The 18,677-nt window shown below is 43.2% G+C and overlaps 1 protein-coding gene across 4 annotated transcripts in view; it reads left to right on the top strand.

Annotated features, from left to right (window-relative positions):
• AFF2 (ALF transcription elongation factor 2) overlaps positions 1–5,564 on the top strand; it is a 391,718-nt gene extending 386,154 nt beyond the window's left edge. For all 4 annotated transcript variants that reach the window (XM_066334072.1, XM_066334071.1, XM_066334073.1 and 1 more), the window contains one exon: positions 2,361–5,564. In XM_066334072.1, coding sequence (XP_066190169.1) covers positions 2,361–2,482 — 122 coding nt within the window. In that variant the 3' untranslated portion in view covers positions 2,483–5,564. The remainder of the gene's footprint in view (positions 1–2,360) is intronic.
• The last annotated feature ends 13,113 nt before the right edge of the window (positions 5,565–18,677 follow it).

Genomic DNA, 18,677 nt, shown 5'->3' with positions numbered 1-18,677 from the left:
AAAATTTAGTTCCTTAAAAAAAAAAAAAAACACCAAAAAAACCCAACCAGCTTCAGTCACTTTTGTGGGTTTTTGTGGTCAACTCTGATCATTTCTGTTGTCTTCTGAATCACAGGCTGTGTCTTGCATAAGAATATGCCCTTGATGATCTGTCCTGAGATGGGTATAAAACTGTGGCCTCCTAGCAATTACTTCTGGGTCTTCCTGCTGTCATGAATGTTTCTTAGGTCATGCCCACGCAGTCACAAGAAATTTCCTCCACGTTGTAGGAGCTGTGCAGCCGCCCCTTGTCCACGGCTGTCAGCTTAGGTTTTGTGCTCCTCTGAGTCTGCCTGCGCTCTCCCAGTTTGAACTTGACTCATGTCCAGCTGGCTCAGGGCAGCAGACAGAAGCCTTTCTTTGTCAGCCTGACAAAAGATGTGCCATTAAAATAGAAATGCATAGCAAGAGGGAGAACAGCAGAACTGTGACCTGCCAAGCTGATCAGGTTTGAAAAGGAAAGCAGGAACATACTGCCATGTACCTCTGGTGGAATTTCCCCTGGTTCACAGACTTGAGAGTGTGGGGAGAATAGATGGAGTTTGGCATAAATCTGTCTCTGTAGCAGGCCAAACTAAACTGCAGATTTCCCAAAGCCCATGGGAAGGTTTGTGTTGGATCACCTAAAGTGGTGTTGTTCACCATCTAAAACATCAAACTCTCTGCTAACTTTACAAGATCAGATATTTTTTTATGCTTCTGAAGAAAGCAGGACTTCTTCCCTACAGTAGAAAACTATCAGCTCTGTAGGGAGCAAGACCTGTTCTCTCACGCATAAATTTATTAAGTGGCTTCAGTGCTTGTAGCTTTTTCAATAAATCTTAACCTGAAATTAGGCTTTAAGGTGAATTCTCAGTGTTTAAAGCAATTACTGTTTATTTGAGCCTAGAATGAGATCTCTAGAATGCAAGGAGGATAGTGTATTATTTCATTTCAAAATGTATTGATTTTACACTGGAGGAGGGGAATGAAAGACAGAGAAAGGAAGATTAAAAGTAGCTGCTGGCTGCAGCATCTGAACAGCACTGGTGCTAGCCCTGAGCTCTCATTATGCCTCCAGCCAAATCACTTTGTGCTCTGATACTGCTGTAGCTCCCAAGCTGACCAGGGTCAGGCTGTCAATACTTGGATAGAAGACCTCAAAGCAGCACTTACTCGCTGAAGAAAGTACTGATAATGATTTTGTACCTGGCATCTGCTCTCCTGAAGTGCAGCCAAGGCAGTGCTGGCTGGCTCAGTGCACTGGATTGCAGACAGGGTGAGAATGTGAGGGCTCAGCCATTCCTTACTGTGATTGTTGGTTGTTATCTGAGCTCTGAGGGGCTTTAACTGAGAGCAGGTTCCCACTTGCCTAAATATAGTGTAAGTGTTGTATATGTGGGAATGCCTGTGCCCCAGCGAGCATAAAGAACTGTGGGAGAATACAGAACACAATTCAGTTCTCCATTGACAGCAATTAGGAAAGGTCTGTTGGCCCTAACAGGATTAGTCTTTCACCCAGAGAGCATCTAACACATGACATAAAGTAAACTGGTATGTCGCTTCCTAACTGGGGCTCTCTGTTTAGTGACCTCCTGTTAACCCTTCCCGACAAGGAATCCCAGGGTTGGGATTCTTCCCCCTCAGAGGTTCCCGTCTCCGAGGTGTTATTTTCCTGCTGTGTTGTCTCTCTCCTCTTCCTCCCCTGCTCCCATCCCACGTTCATCCTCTGGGGCCTGCAGCTGCAGCAGGATGAGCAGAGGGCCAAAACTGCTGCAGTGTCAGTAACAGAAATTAGAGGGTGGGGCAAAGAGCAAGAAAGGTCTTCTAGTCTGGAAAGATTCAGTCTAGCCCTTCATGTCTGGGAAAGAGTACAGCATGGAAAAGTAATGCAAGATTTCATTGCCAGCTATTTAAATCATCCAGTCAGCCAAACCTAATCTCAAAAAACTGACAGTGCAGATCATCAGAGTTAAAGGAAGACTACTGGCAACCACTCATACCATCCTGTGGTAGACTTCCAGCATGGATAATCTGATTTGATTTTTTAGAATATATTGTTGTTGTTTAAATTCTTTCTTACGGACCACATGCTCGTGTGCACAACTCTCTTCAGAACTCACTAAATTACACTGTGCTGCTCCTTGTTGGAACCGTGGAGGCTGAAAATTTAAGGCTTTCTGGGCTGAGGGGTGCTGACCCTCAGGCAGGTACCACATTTGACTTGAGGCCTTTGAAACGGGCTTCTGAAATTGTGTGATAGCACAGGGGTGGGAAATCATAGAAATAATACCTCTATTTCTGTGCCACTGCCTGAAACAAATGTCTCTTGTGTGTTGCAGAGTTCTTTGTAGACCTGGACTCAGTGATGGGACCCTTAACACAACACAGCAGTATGACCAATCTGGTTCGTTACGTTCGCCAGGGACTCCACTGGCTCCGCATCGAGGCTCATTTGTTGTAGTGACTGCTGCCCTGCTCATGACATCCCCATTCTTCTACCTCTACCAGCGCAGAGACGATCACTGGTGGAACTCCACTCATTTTTGGAAGTTTATTCATGTAACTTCATTTTTATTGCCTTTTTTAATACCCTATCTATTGGAAGTAGAAGTCACCGTAAATGAAACTTATGACTCAAGAGCAGTATGTGTTGTACCATCTAATCATTTTTGACAATTTTCTATGCCTTGTGTCTCCTGGATCCTGCCATCCTTATGTGCTTTATGGAACGGTACATTCCCTGCAGTATTGTTTTAAGTCCATGCTGCCTTCAAGTGAAAACAAAAAAAAAGCACTTTGAGAAGATATGGATTCCTGAGAAATAGTACAAAGCGTCTTAAATATTTGAGGGTATATATGAGAAGTCCCTTCTGAAATAAATTAGTAGAAGTTATAGCTATTCATTCAAAATCATCTTCTGAACCTGCACCAAGCTTTTTGACGCTTAATTCTGGCATCATTACCTGACTCAGTACATTCCTAAGATTTCATACTTCCTATAGGTTTAATCTCTAAAAGAGAAAGTTGAATATCTTACAGGTACATAATGTAAGATCACCAAAGGTGTTAAGAGGTAAAAGGTTGAAGGAATGCCTCATTAAAGAATGATGACACACTATGCAATGAGGTTTTGATATTCCATTCTTCCTGTTTATTGTTGGCTTAATAATTTCAGTAGGCAGCAGAATTTATTGCAGTTTTTAGGCAGTTTCAAAATATTAGCTTTCCTAGTCTTATCTACCATTCCTATACTAAATCTGTGAATTTTCTTTCTGTTTTACTGTTTAGTCTCAAACAAATACTTATCCAAGATTTTTCTTCATAGAACAATCTCTCCTTGCATAGTGACTCACTGAAAGCAGATTTTAACAGGACTGCTGCACTCTAAGCATTGATATTGTATGTAGAAGTCCATTAATAAGTGTATGCAGATTCTTCATGAACTATCTAGAAGTTTAACTAACCAGCTACTCTTGAAACATTATAATTCCATGTGGCATCAATTTTTCACCTGTTTTGTTCATTTCAGAGCATTAGAAACGGACAGTATTATCTTGCTATCTTGAAAACAATGTCAAATTAAATAAAATCGCCAGATTTACCCAAAAGCAATATAACATTTGTTTAATAATGGCCATGAATACTTCAGTCAGATTACCTTTTTTCCAAGCTCTGCATCTGTTTACCCATGCTGTCATGTTTTGGACCATTCCTCTAATGCGTGAATAATAATGAGACAATTCAGATAGAATTTCAAAGCAATTGTGAATAAATTGCACCATTTCACATTTGCTCTTTCCTCTTATTTTTTTTCCCCTGTTATAAACTGCACTGCTCTTCTGGTGCCACTGCAAGAAGCGCTGATGCATGAAACAAAACAAAATGAATTTATATCAATAATTCACAGGACTTTAAATGGTCTCATCTCATTCTTGATATAACGCCTGCATACCTTACTGAACTGTAAATTCCATTTCTATAAACAGAAAATGCTCATAGCAATGTAAATATTATTCCGTCTCATCTCATTGAAATAATACAATATGTGTATTAAATGCCATCCAGATGTTAGTTAATTGCAATTACCTTCTGCTATATAAACCTGTGTATTCTTTAATCTGGTGAGTTATTGGATTCTACTCACTGGGTTGTGACCAGATAAATAGGACAAATTTGCATTTAAAAGGTTCAGACTGTTAAGGTTTTTAGAGCAGGCCTTGGAAATTTGCAATAAGAGCAGTTTAAGGACCCTGCCCAGTGCACATTTAGGCAAACATTTCTGTAGCTGTTGCATATTAGCTCCCTGCAGTACTGCCTTTCCTTACAAATCAATCATTGCTAATGTTTTGTTCCACAAGTTTGTATTGTAAACACAGCCAATGTGCATCATTAGAGAAATTATCCAGTGTAGGGTTTTCTGCAAAAGGACATTTGCAGAACATGCACATCCTGTATTATCTGCACATTCCTGTTCCTGAAGTGGTTGATTCACCCTTATCTGTTCTCTGAGGGTTTCAGTAACATGGCTGAAACCTGAGTCTGACACACTGGTCACGCCAACTCTGGCCCCAGTAGCTAATGAATAAAACCATGGCAGTGAGGACTATTCAAAAATGGAGATGAATGGTGGTGGTCAAGGGTTTTTTTCAAGGAAAAGAAAATGAAACATTTGAAGTAATTTTTTTTTTAACAGGTTGGGTACTTGAGATGAAGTAAGGTTGGGCTGGTTTTGCCATAAGCCAGAGTTTTCCATTCTTTTTGCAAATAACTATTCAGTCTAATTAAGTGCATTGTCATCACTTGCTCCTTTAATGTAGATTGAAATCCAAGACTTCCATGCATTTACAAGGGACAGTGATGTCTTGAAAGACAGTCTTCAGACACAGGACTCTTCAGAGTTTGCTGCAGTCGCTCAGTGATCACCATGTATTATCTTTCCCCTGTTGCTTGTGGTAAACAGGCTCCTATCTCTAAATTTACCTCGGGTTCACAGTCTTTTGCTTAAACAGCTTAAGGAATTAGCCCTCCTGATTTTGTATCCTGTGACTTAGGTTGAAATGTATGCTGAATCAATGGCATGATGATAATAAGTCAGGTCTAGGATCACAAGCTGAATTATTATTTAGCAGTCTTGTTTCAAAAGCGGCTTAGAAACAAATTAAATATGGAGAGTAAATTATTGTCTTATCCCTGGGGATGATGCTTCTTTTGGGTTAGTTATTAAGGATTATTGCACTTTTACAGGCACTATATTCATCTCATTTCAATTGCCAACATGTCATCTTCATGGAATCATTTTACCCCTTAAAATATTACTTCCAGCAGAGCTAATCAAATGAGATTGTTTGTTTCAATCCATGGGGAAGAAGCATGTCTGTGCTTGGGCCTTTGCAATGTCTGCACTTAAAACTGCCTAATTCAGGCTTTCAAACTCATGAACCAAGCACCAAAAATTACAAGATTGGCTTAAAATTGTGATCTGGTTTTGGTTTGGTTTTTGTTTTTTTTTTTAATAAACTCTGGTTCTTGTACTGCCTTCTGGATGCTGAGCTTTGGGACTGATTTCATGACATATTTTTCAGGCATTTTACAAGCATGCCAAGGGCTGGAACTGACACATTTGTTTTTAATAGTGATAAACTGGAACAGTGATGTAATCTCTTGACTTTTGTAGCTGGATTTAAGAAGGACACCAAGCTTCGTAAAACACTGCCAGAACTGACAAGACTGTCATTTGTGACCCATGCCTGAGAAGGTTTGGAGCAATATCAAGAGTTCAGCAGTGAAGGGAGCAGGCCTGTAAAGGGCTAAACTCAGGCATTTGGGGCGCAAGACCCAAGGGCAGCAAAGTCCTAAATGCTCAAGAGAGGCATTTACATAGCACTTAACCTCCACTTCCAGGGCTGCAGCAGGTCTGAAGGATTTGACAATGTGCAGGCAGAAAATCCAGCTCCAAGTGCAATGAGCATCTCCAGCCATGTGTTGGGTGCCGTAGAGCAGGGAGCAGAGGGAAAACCTTTTTGTGACAGTGTTGGTGACAACTTTCATGGTCGTGTAGGCTAATTTCACTTTTTCTTACATGTTCTTTGGACTCTCAGTTATTTAAATATTCTCTCTGTGAATATATTGCCTCATTTATAAATTATCTCCTTTGAAAGGGAGAGACAGATCTGTTGATAGTGATGTGGGGGATTTTAAAAAACAGGATTTGAGATCATTCCTCCTAAAGAAACAAAATAAGACAGTTGAATCTGGAATTTAATTTCCATGCTTTTTTAAATTTCACAGGGTTTATTATGTTCTTCTATTATGACAGTTTAAATTCACTGATGTTTTCAGATACTTTGGAAAAAACTGTTTCAGTGAGTTTTTATCAGCATTTAATGCTGTCTAAATCAAATTACTCGTTTTGTAAGTGTAAATTAACAGATAAAAAATGGGGCTGGTAAGGATTCTGACTTAAGTATTAACATATTTTATTACTTGGAGTTCAGGAGAAATTCCATGCAGCATTGAAGCAAGCCCGTGAGTGTGTTTACACATCTGTGTGGATTTATGTGTGGATTTTGCAGCAGAAAGTCCCTGTTCATTACTTCATAGCACAGGAAAAAAATGTGGTAGTTGTAAACAGAAAACACTCCTGCCACTGCTAGTGGTAGTGGCATTATTCAAGTGTTCCTCTGTAGTTTGTGCACAGTCCTGTTTGCATCTACTGCCTCTTGCAGACAATGAAGGTGTGGCAGAAAGCAGCAATAACTCTGTCATTTTAGTCCTGTGCTCCCTCTAAGAACTGAATGTGCTGTGTCAACTGAATGTGCTGTTTTTCAGGTAAATTCATTTGCTATAGACCAGTGTCTTGAAGTTTTGAGAAAGATAAAATATTTAACAAGTCACCAAAGAAAATTAAGTTGTCGTTCTGAAGCAAGTGTAGAAGTGTCCCAACTGCAGGCAGGCTGCAGACCAAGGGGTCTGTACAAAGGGCCTTTCCCTCTCAGCATCTCCCTGAACTCAGCTGAATGCACTGGGAGTGTGGCAAAGGGGATGAAGATGGGGAATTAATCTACTGTCCTTACAACATCTTCCAGCTTTACTTTCCATGCTATTTTATAAATAAGTCTTAATGTTGGGAGAGCTCAATTTCTCAGTTTCCAATAATCCTCCTGAACTTCCATGATATAACCAGAGCACACCAATGCATACAGGCACTCTCTGTTGTCTAATGAGATATTTCTGTATAGGGACATATTTTGGTTAAATCACTTGACATTTAGCCTAAATTTGTAGGCCAAAAGCTATTAGGGTCTCCTTCATTACTGAAACATCTCTACCACTGAATGCAAAATGTTCCTGCCTGACTTGGAGAGTCACCTTCTCCCCAGTAGTACCCTTGTCAGACCTGCCTTTCTGATGGACTTGGTAGCTTTCCTAAAGCCATTTTGTTTCAGAGATGTTTTGTCTTCCAAGATCAGTGATTCTGATCATCTCACACCAGTTTAAACCTCTTGTGGTGGTGGCTGCTGAAGTCGGGAGAGATTGCATTCAGATCTTGTGTCCAGCTCAGGGGAGGATGTGGCTCCACAGAGAGGGGATGGGAGCAGATCCAGATGCAGATGAGATACTACATAAAACTGGTGTCAGATGAGAATCAAACCTCATCAGGAGGCACTGCAGCAGAAATATTGTGATGAAAAGCTGTTCCCAGAACCACAGGGTGTGTAGTGACATGTCAGGCAGCTCACTGGCACTGTAATCAGATTAGGCAATGGTAAAAACGTCAAGAGTGGTTTAAAGGAAGTGGGGCAAGCTGCTGTGGCCTGACATTGTGAATTTAAGCTGAGTGTGCTTCTTGGCAAACGGGACTTATTACTGTTGATGTGTCCTGCAAAATAATACCCATGCCATAGTATCCTGTGAAATCAGAATATAGCACCACCTCATGCAGTTCCTCAGTCCACCTCAGAGTGCCACCTCATGTCACAGACAGGTAATTCTTGCCACTACCCTGAAGTCAGCATCCAGTTAAACCATAATTTTTACTTTATTTTTACAACAGAGCCACTCAGAGCCTTCAGCCTGCCCTGGGTGTGGGACACTGCAGGTGTGTGTGGTGTGAATCCCCACACAGCCCTGCCCATGTCCTGGGGGACCTGTGCTGTGCCCGAGAGGACTGAGGGAGCCCAGCCCCACAGCCTGGGTGAGCAGAGCTGTGCCGCTGCAGTGCTTTCAGCTCTTGGTCCTCTGCAGCTGCAGGTGGGCTGGGATTTGAGCACTCACTTGTACTTGCAGTGTGTCTGAAATGCCAGTCAAGTTGACAGAAGCTGTGCACACAGTGACAGCACAGAACTCAGCCAATACCCACTGCACACAGAATTGGAATTTAGATCGTGGTGTCCACAGAACCATTTGTGCTTACAGGGCTCCAGCTGAGTCCAAAAAGCCATGTGAGTGGACAATGCAACTGTTTGAGACTTGCTTTCTTCTTGGATTTTAACTGAGATCTTCTGTCTGCAAAGTCCCATAAGCTCTCTGTGCTAGATATAAGTTTACTCACAGCTGTGTATCACCCTCTTATAATACCACTGAAAACCCCTTCAAGTATAGATAGCCCTAATTTTTACTCGTTTTCTTCTCAGAATTCAAAGGAAGGTCAGATTCTGAGGTGAATTTTCTTTTATTCAACAGCAGTAACTACAATGGACCAAATTTTGAGCTAAGCAAATGTAAAGTATCTTGGCTCACCTAGTGGAATTCATAGCACCAAATTCTGCTGTCATGTGGCATTAGTGCAAGTCTTACAGAGCTTGCTGAGTACTGTTTATCAAAGGAGAAGGTGGATAACAAAAATGGCATGGCCTTACTGGAGTTACATGTATTAGGCCAGAACTTAAGTTGCATTAACCCAATTAATTGAATGGAATTCCACCCGGTTTTGTTCTGGCTGGGCACTCATCTCACTGAAAGTAGTTCAAGGTCTCTGGACTAAAGCTGAATAACTGCAAGCACATTTGCTCTTTGGCCAGACCCTGTGTTGTCTCAGCCCTTGCTCAGGGAACCACCATTGACTTCAGTGACAAGTATCAATGTTACGGACACGGAGAAGCTTTGATCCACTGGCAGGAGACATTTACCCTTGAATTTATGAAAGAACCAAATAGTGCATAGCAACACAAATGTTTTATTTATAACAGAGGTAGAGTACAAGTTCCTCAGCTGGTGTAAACTGGTATAGGAGTACTGGTTTCAGTGGAGTTAATCCAATATGCACACACCAAGGAGCAAACCCTCTAACCCCAGACTAATTTTTGCCAGTGTATCTCTATGCAGATAAACTCCCAAAGCTTTTATCATCATGCCTTTTTACTGATCATGCCATTGAAATGATTAATGTACCATAATCCTTGCCTGTGAGGAAATATTGTACTTTGCAAAGCTATGCAGTATACAGCACATCATAAAATGGCTTTAGACCACACAGTCTGGAGACACATTATTAGAAATGAGATGAACAGAGCAACTTTTGATATGATGTCGATTACACCTCACTCTGCACTTCCACAGCTGAGTTTTTTATACAGACTGAGTGATGGCTGCATGACTGTGGGCCAAAGCTTCAGCTGATGTGCCTCTAAGTAGCTCTGTGGATGTCAGTGCTGATTTACACCAGCTGAAAAACCAGTCCTCTCCCTTTTCATACTGTGCTGCATGTCCTAATGCAGCTTTCTAAATGCACACTGAGGCTGAGCATATATTGAACTATTCTGATTCAGCACCAGATAATCCCTGCTAAAAAAATTGGAGGGTAATTTCTGCCTGCCACCTAGGCTTGTGTATGTTTTGGTTTTAACTAAAGGCATGTTGCAATTTCATTACCTCCCAGTTTAAATATTTACTGGCATCAGCATTAGCTTGCATAGAAAAACGGAAAAATAAATTCAAAGATGCCATAAATGCTCTCAGTCTAGAGATGGAATCTGTTACTTTCTTTCAAAGACACTGCAGCAGGCTAAAGTGGTTTCTCTAAGCCAAATGGGTTCTGTACATTTAGAGGTCATGGCAAATATTTATCTAGGCCCAAGTCTGCTGCTCTTCCTCTGAGCATCGTGGTCAGCAGGTTGCTCCACTGAAGTCCACAGAAGTAACTGTGTGAATTGGTGCTCAGCACACAGATTGCAGAAGCAGGCACTGAATATGTTAGGTTGCTGCAATCAGGGGTTTAATTTTAGCCATATGTATCATTTGAGGACACTTAAAAATTATGTACGTTTCATCCAAGCTGACAGTCCCTGTATTTCCATAAAAGATTGTATAATTTATTCCTGTCTGTATTTTTGACATCTCTGGATTGCATATCTTCTACGGAATCTTAAAAACTGGTTTGTTTCTTTTTTTTGAAACCCACATTTCAAAAGGTCTAGGACATACCATCACAGAATATGGAAACAATTCATATTCATATCAAATTCATATCAAAAAACAAAGAGCTGGTGATGTTTTGCTTTGGTTTTGAGCTCTCCTTTGGTTTGTCTTTTGGCTTGGCTGTGGTACTCCCAGAATTTTTGGAATGGTTCAACTCAATTCAAGTTTCTTCCTGTCTTTTGGGAAAAAGAAAGGCAAAATAGAACTAAGGTTCAGGAAAAGCAATCCTGGCAAAGTTGGTGGGTGTTCGCTCTTCCTAGCTGTCCTGATTTTTTAACTCTGCCATGTTGGGAGTAGTCTAGTCTGTGGGTTCTCTCACCCACCATTTCTGGCTGTTGTGGCAAATACTATTTTTTTTTCCTTTTTTTTTTCTTTCGTGTGTGTGTGTGCGTGCGCATGTATAATTAACCAAAATATCAGGAAAATTTATATATGCTTTCTTCTGGTTCCTGGAAATAGAGCAACATTATGACCTTATGGTCTTCCAGCAAAAGTCAGATTTAATTTCTGCATTGCAGTGCAACTTAATTAGCTATTGGAATTAGATTATGGTTTACTAAATGGCCTTTTACCTTATGTTCTTATGTTCTTACTTTTTATTTACTATTGAAGTAGCCTCTTTTTTTTTTTCTCATGTGTGCAAGTATCATATCAATAATCATTGCAATTCCACAAGGTGTCTTTGTTCTGAACAAGCATGTTATTCTTGTAAAGTTTTAAGTATAAGTTAAGATGTTTTGTACAGACCAAGGTAACTGTTAAAATGTCAAGCAATTACTGAAATGTTGTATAGTTATAAAAGTTTGATTTCTTTTGCTTTATATGTATAAAATTGTATCTTGCCTGTTTTGCTTTGTATTTCCAACGTGTTGCACAATTATGCATTTTGTTTACATTTGTTCCTTCTTCAGAAAAAAAAAAAAAGAAATAACAGTAATACTTTATGTACAAACATTTTAAATGTACTTTTGTTGTTTTTAAACACAATGTCTCTGTATAAATAATATTGGTTGAACTGGTACATTTGTGTCTCTCATAGAGGGATTAATTATACTGCCAGTGCATTGAATTATTTAAAAAAAAAAGTAAAATAAAATTTTTATGAAAATGTAACCCATTTTATCACTATAAATTATTCTGTCTTCTGCTATTTTCTCATTCTCCTCCCAGGATACAATAAGTATGGTACAGTAAGTACCGTTTGTGGGAGAGCTGTCATTGGTTTTAATTTTTAATCAATGTGTTTTTTGTCATTGCGGCGACTTAAAATGACTTGATGTTAGGAAATAATGCAGTGCTGATAGCAGCTGTGAGGTCACAGGATCAATAATGTGCTTTCCCCATCCCTGAGGGGCCTAAATCCTGCCTGTCCCAAACCCAACCCACAGGGGCCGGGCTTCCAAGGGGGTTTTTTTTGGACAAGCAGCCCAAGACTCCAGCATGGCACTGATGCCTTGGGAAGGCTGACCCGGAACAGAGATTGGACAGAGCTGGAGAATAAAGTAGTATTTATTAAAGGCCTTTAAGGGTACACCTTGGGCAGGACAAGAACCTGGCCAGGGCTACACCCAAGGTGGACACAGAATGTTCACAAAATGGGACACAAAATGAACAACTGGCCACTTACATTTTTATAAGTTTTGGTCCATTTGCATCTTGTGGTTTAATTGTCCCATTCCAGCTCCAGGCTGTGAGGTCCCATCCTTGTTTTCTCCCTCCAGCCCACCCTTGTTTGTGCTTTGGGGCTGAAAGTTGTCCTTGGTGTGCAGCAGGACAAGGATTTGTTTTGTGTCCCTGCGCTGTGAAGGGAGCTTACTGGCACTTAATAGAAGTTCAGGACTGCACCCCTGGGCAGCACAGAGTCTAAAAAACATGAGAGCTAAAACTAAAGGCATCAGCTAAAGTGGTGCCCTCAGCATCACTGACCCTCTGTGCCCTGGTGCCCGGGGGCTTCCCGGCAGGACTGAACTGGGAAGGCCAGGTTTTCTATCAGCACACAGAGATGGCTCTGAGAGGCAGTGCCAAGAGCACCAGCTCAGAAGAGATGTGAGGAGCTCTCTGGAGATGCAGAGCAATGTGTGATGTGGCTGATGCTGTGCACAGCAGCGCTGCTGCTCACGGGGCAAGTGAGGTCGAGGTGCCTGCAGGGAGGGACAAGTGCAGCTCTCCCCACACAGAGTCCATCTCAGGCTGCTGTCTCCAAGCAAAAAAGCCATCTCTGTGATTTGCTGTGTGGTTTGCTCACGCTCACAGTCCTGCTGAAAGCATTTCCATCTCAGCCTGGACAGCTGTGTGCTCTGGAGGTGCTGCAGGAAGGCCTGGCTGGGATATCTCATGTCCCCTGGATGGGGACATCTCATCCTAGACAGTGTTGGGGAGGGGTGGTGAGCCCAGGGTGCAGACGGTGTCACAGGAGAATGCCTGGAGAGCCACACTAGTAGGTGTTAGTCTGGATTTGAGGCTGAGGATCTGTTGCAATGCCCCCCCTTAGATCAAAGGTCCACTAGTGACAATGTTTTACACTACAATGACACAGACTCTGAGATTCAGAAGGCTGAAAATGACTTCTTTATTTTTGTGATGTGTCTCCCCTTTATACTATTTTACACAGACCAGTTTGATTGGTGACAAAGACAAACCTCTTCACTCACATTGCTCAGACTAGAGGGACATTAGGAAGAAGTCCCTCCTAGGAAAAGGAATTAACAACATAGTTACAGTTACAAAAACATTTCTTTTGTTTACAGGAAATTCCCTGGGAAAAGAATTTTAGGAAACCAAAACACCTCAGGCACGGAAACAGGGCTACAAAGTAGCTGGTGCCTTCCAACTTCTCTGCACCATTCTGACCTCATGAAGCAGCTTAAAGCCCTCTGGTCTGACAGACTAAAGCTCTTCCAGTTCATCATCCCACTTGTGTGAATAGTTACCTGTAAAATGGGTGCTGGAGCCCGAGTCCTTCTTAGGCATGAGTCACTTCAGAAGGAAATCTAGAATGGGGTGTTTGGGGCACACTGTGTGTCAGGGTGCCCATTTTGTGCCCAAGGAGGCAGAAAACATCCTCTGTGGATATCTCAAAGAGACGTCTTTGGGTCAGCAGGAGAGAGGGCAGGTCTGATGCTTCGTGTGCCATTCACTCCTCCCTGAGTTCTTTTCATCTTCTGGGTGTGCCCAGAAACCTGCCTGAAGCTTGATTTCAGACTGGCAGCTCATGTCATTCCCTGCATGTGTAACCTTGTAATCAGCTGTGAAGTGTTCTGTGATCCCAGCTATGAATGATGAATGGCTCCACATAAACCTGTGCTGTACAGCGCTGTTAGCGTGACTGCTCAATTCAGAGAAAAAAAAAAAAATCAGAACTTCTGGAAATAATAATAAAAAAAGGATAATTATTCATACAGCCAGTACGTGGGATTCCCACAGGAGGGAAAGATACCACCCTGCTGAGTAGAGGGAGAAATGTCTCCTCCGAGTATGGCAATGGCAGGGGAAATGGAAGATGGGCATTTGGATGCTCATTTTCATACACAATTTCACAACAACCTCAGGCAAGGTACTGTGTGCCCTGTTGCAAAGCCAAGGAGACATCTTCCCTCCTTCCCTGGCTGGGGCTCGGGCAATTGAGGAGGATGTTCATAAAAGCTACAAAGAGCTTCTCTCAAGTGAGAGAAGGAAGCACTACAGTTTGGCAGCCAGTTCAGATGATTTAACTGCTTGACTCCCTCAGGAATGAGTTTGGCCCATGACAAGCTGCTCTAGACCACAGGATGTTTCACTGCCAGCATGAAAGATGAAGAGCTTGTGAAGCCTTATTTATATCTAAAAAGTCTGGCTGGAGTCTGCAGAGCTAAGGAGTAGAACACACGGCCCAAATACTGTCACTGAAAGGCTGAGACTCCTCCACACGTGGGCCAGAAGGAAAGCAATGCAACATCAGCTCTACAAAATAGGGAGGAATTTCACTTACCAGCTGCATTTCAAAGTGGTATCTTTTTTGTGAAAAAAGTACATGTGCATGGGTTCTTTTTTCTCTCCATATAGCGTCCACACATTTGGAAGGACTTTATTATAGCTAATGTAAATGTGTTCAACAAAAAAAGCCACACATCAAGTTAATGTTAAGCAAAATTTTCTGGTCATATGAGCTACAGTAGAGCAAATTCTGCAGCACTTCTTTGCTTTTTTAGGATTTGTTTTGGGGTTTTATTTTTTGGGGGGTTGTGTGTGTGTGTTGTTTGGGGTTTTTTTTTTCTTGCACCTCTACATTCCCTGCCTATCAAGCAGGAGCTAAATAAAAAGACTTCAAACCATCAATATAAGAGCAATCACCTATTTCAGGATATGCTGGCAGGGAATTATCTGCAATGAGAAGCTGCTTGCCAATCAGCCTAGTGAAACTCCGTTTGCTTTATCTGTACCTGGAAATGGGTGTGGCTCCTTCAGTTCAGCACAGCACTCAGACCTCTAATGCTCTCTATGGTCTGGGAGCTGATCAGCCAAGAGAAGCCTCCTCCAAATGGGTGTCCAGGACATTCCCAGTGCCCCAGGCACCACCCAGCACTCCCCAAACCCTGAGCTTCTGTTCCTGTGTCCTCCTGGTTCCACACAACCATGACGGGAGGCAGCAAATTTGCCACAGGGGAGCACAAAGGCTGCAAAATCCTGACTGGGACTGGACATGTCAGAGGAGCAATGTGGCTGGGCAGCTCTGACATTGAGAAAACATAGAGGACCTTGAAGGAAATACTCTCAAATGAAATACTTCCCAGTCAAGATGACACGATGTCTCTGGTTTTGGTGAGCCTCTGCCAACTTCAGGAAGAGGGATGAGTTTTTCCCCAAGGGCTCCTGTGACTGAAGGTCACTTGGGTGTCCAGAGTCTGGATACAGACATTTTCACAGCAAGCTCTTTTCCACAGTGCTCAAATAAATCCCTTCTTGGCTGCATGGAGCTGGTGTTGGCTCAGGGACAGACCCATATGCTCCAGACTGCCCCAGTGCTGGTGAGGGACTGGCCTCAAACCATCTAATTAGTTCAGTCCTAGGCAGGCAAGGCCTCCCTCAGTGCTCAGCACAGCAGATTGCTGTGCCATCGGTGTCCTTGTCACATGGGGAATGTGCAGATCCCCCATGGCCAGGGCTGTCCCCATTGTTATCCTGGCAGCTGCTGCCTTGCTGGAGGATTGGGCTTGTTCAGCCAGGGGAGGAAGCTTTGGACCAGGATTTACCGGGTGAATTTGGTGGCCTCTTGGTACTCAAAGTAGATGACCACAGTGACTAAAAATGTATCAGTTTATTAATCAAGTCACCTGATCTCACCACAGTGAGAAAGACAGAGAGCCTAAGCCTAAATACAGGTTATTCCACACTAACTTAAAACATGAAATCCCAGGGTAAGTGAAAACAGACTTGGGCCTTCAGTTTTGTAAGAGCGGCATGAAAAACAATGCAGCTGTGTAAACTCAGGGTTTACACGGGCGTAACAATGATTTCACTGTCAAAACTGGCATCTCCTGTGGTGAACACTGGACTCTGGATCAACAGAAACGTCACCTCCGTGTCTCATTGAGGCATTTCAATCTCAATCTCGGAATCAATCAATGAAAAAAGCACATCTATGTTAATAATGAGGCACCTTGGGCCAGCACACGGAGCTCCTGGTGCCTGGCACTGGGGCTGCCCTTGTGTTGCCAGCCCATGGCTCAGCCCCCAGCTCTCTAATTGCCTCTGCCAGTGCTATCAGCCCCCCAAAGTTGCTGTTTGTCTGCGGTTCCAGGAGGGTAATTTATTACCCTGAAGAGTCTGACTCTTCTCCCCCCATCCATCTACATCCCCGGGTTACGTTGTTTATGTTAGCATAATCATTTCTCATGGAGAATGTCAATAAATGCTGGAGACAAAAGGAACACCAACACCACCACCAACAAAAAGCCCAACTGCTAAATAATTCCTAGAATGAGTTGTCAGAAACCTTTTATTTACTGATTCCGTGCATTTCATTTATTCCTGGCAGTAGGCCAACCTCTCTGACAGTTAAGATTTATTGATTTAATTGCCTAGGGTAACCATGCAATAAAATCATCTCAAAGATAAATTTTCATGGCACTGTGCAGCATTGAAGTAATTTTTCAAGTGCTATGGCTATATTTCTGCAGGTTACAGGTGCAAAATTTGCTTAAAGCAGAAATGTCTCATTATTGTAACCCCAGCACATCAGTGTGGTCCCTCCTGTGAAACTCTTTTCTTCTTTTCTTTCCCCTGTCTCCTTTCCCTCTCTTTCTCTGTGTCTTTCTATATCTCTTTCCCTCCTCTTTTTTTTAAAAAGGTACAGCACAGGTCTCTCAGAAAACAAATTATATTTTCTTAATTGGTTCATATATTCAATGCCCAGGAGAAGAGAGATTTCAGTTTAATTAGTAGTGGGCTTAGAGGTTATTTACAATGTTATACAGAAGCATTTGTTTCCAGCTGTGAGATGCTTTTTAACACTGAAGCCTCACGATGTAGCTGATTGCCGTTTGTGACATTATAGTTTATTGAATCTTTAGATCTTTTTATTTACACTGTTAAAGGGCTCATTATAGTTCAGAACAAGGAGCAAATGAAAATCCCTGATTAAATCCCAGGTTAATAGCAATATGTCTGAAGTCAGAGATAGTCTAAACTTTGAAAAATGCAAAACATCTTCTTTCTGATGATCTGTTTGGGGAGGGAGAAGCTGTGTGGTTTCAGTATGGGATTTGATGACATATTGTTCTGGCAGCCTCGGAAGTTTCCCTTGCCAGGCCGGAGCGTGCCATTCACTGTCCTGCCCTGCTGAGGACATTTGGCCAAAGGGAGCTCCGAGGTGGCACCAGGAGAATGAGGGCTCCTGGCCCGGCAGGGGAAAGGGTGGCCTCAGTGGCCTCCACGGCCGGGGTGAGCCATGCCAGAGCTGAGGCCAGCAGCCCAAACATCACAAGACAAAGCAAGGAGGGCTCTGCTCCGCCAGCCTGGCACTGGGGCACAGTGAGGGCAGGACAGAGCTGAGCTGTGCTCTGAGGAGGCTGAGGTGCCTGCTCCCAGCCACACCCTCAGGGATGTCGCTGGATGTGGAGGCCAGCACACCTCCTAAAACAGCGCACCTCCTAAACCGCAGCACCTGAGGCTCCCTAGGAGGGGTGTCCCTTGACTGGGACAAGTCACTTTATGCCAGAAGGAGAAGCTGCCTCCACCCAGAGTCCTCTGGTTGTTACTCAAATGTCACCCAGTTCTCTCTCCCGGTTGGCCCACTGGCCTCCCCGCCCCCTTCGCCCTTATATGTCCTTGCTCTGGAATGTTCTCCCTTCCTCAAAGCTCCATTGGCCCTGACGTGGTGCAATCCCCACCCACATTCTGCCCCTGTTCCCCCATTGGTTCTCTTTGTATGTTGCCCCGCCTCTGCACCACTTTCTCCCTCACCCATTGGCTGCTGTTCCCAACTCCGCCCTGGTCCCTCACGTGTGCCCCTGGGGTCATCCCTGGGCTCCTTCACATGAAGGTGGAATAAACTCCTCTCTGAAGAGCTTTAAACCAAGGCCCTTCCCTTTCTCACTGCCGAGGGATGTGTCCCAGCTCTCTGTGTGAGTGGTTAGTGATTGTGTCAGTGTGCCTGTGACTCCTGCTGCCTCTCCACCTGGGACTCTTCTAGAAGGTTGTGGCACCTTCCTACCTGCAAGTCTGTCACACCTGTGCTCCTCTGGGTCACTGCAGCCTCCCCAGTGCCTCTGGAGCTTCCTGGAGCCTTTAGCAGGGCTGCTACCAGGTTCGCTCATCTTGAGTGGCTCCTGATCCTGTATGCCAGTGAACATTTCCCCCCACACCAATCTCATTCTGCTGCTTTCTCCTCTTCTCTGCACAGCCCTGATCCTAGCCCTGGTCACTGAGCCCTGCGTTGAAGCCTGGGTTTCCCCAGCCTCAAGCTGCTTCTGTGTCCACTCACCTGCCTGTGGAGAACTTGTTTCCTGCAAGGATGCAATGAATTTCCAGATTTTCAGGTGTCTGCAGGGCACAGTTCGTGACCCAGTGGCCACCTGCTGAGCACTCCTGGTGCCACTGCACTGCAGGGCTGTGCTGTTCACACAAACAGCCACCACAGTCACACACACACAAAATCCCAACCCTATATATAGGAAATGCACACATGATCTATTAAAGCTGAATTTAATTTACAAGCAAGACGACCACATCTTTGGTCTGTTCATTTGCGTTAAGTCCAAGAC

Source organism: Sylvia atricapilla, chromosome 21 (assembly GCF_009819655.1).
Source record: "Sylvia atricapilla isolate bSylAtr1 chromosome 21, bSylAtr1.pri, whole genome shotgun sequence".
NCBI lineage: Eukaryota > Metazoa > Chordata > Aves > Passeriformes > Sylviidae > Sylvia > Sylvia atricapilla.
Note: the sequence above shows the minus strand (reverse complement) of the source record. Positions and strands in the feature narration are given on the sequence as shown.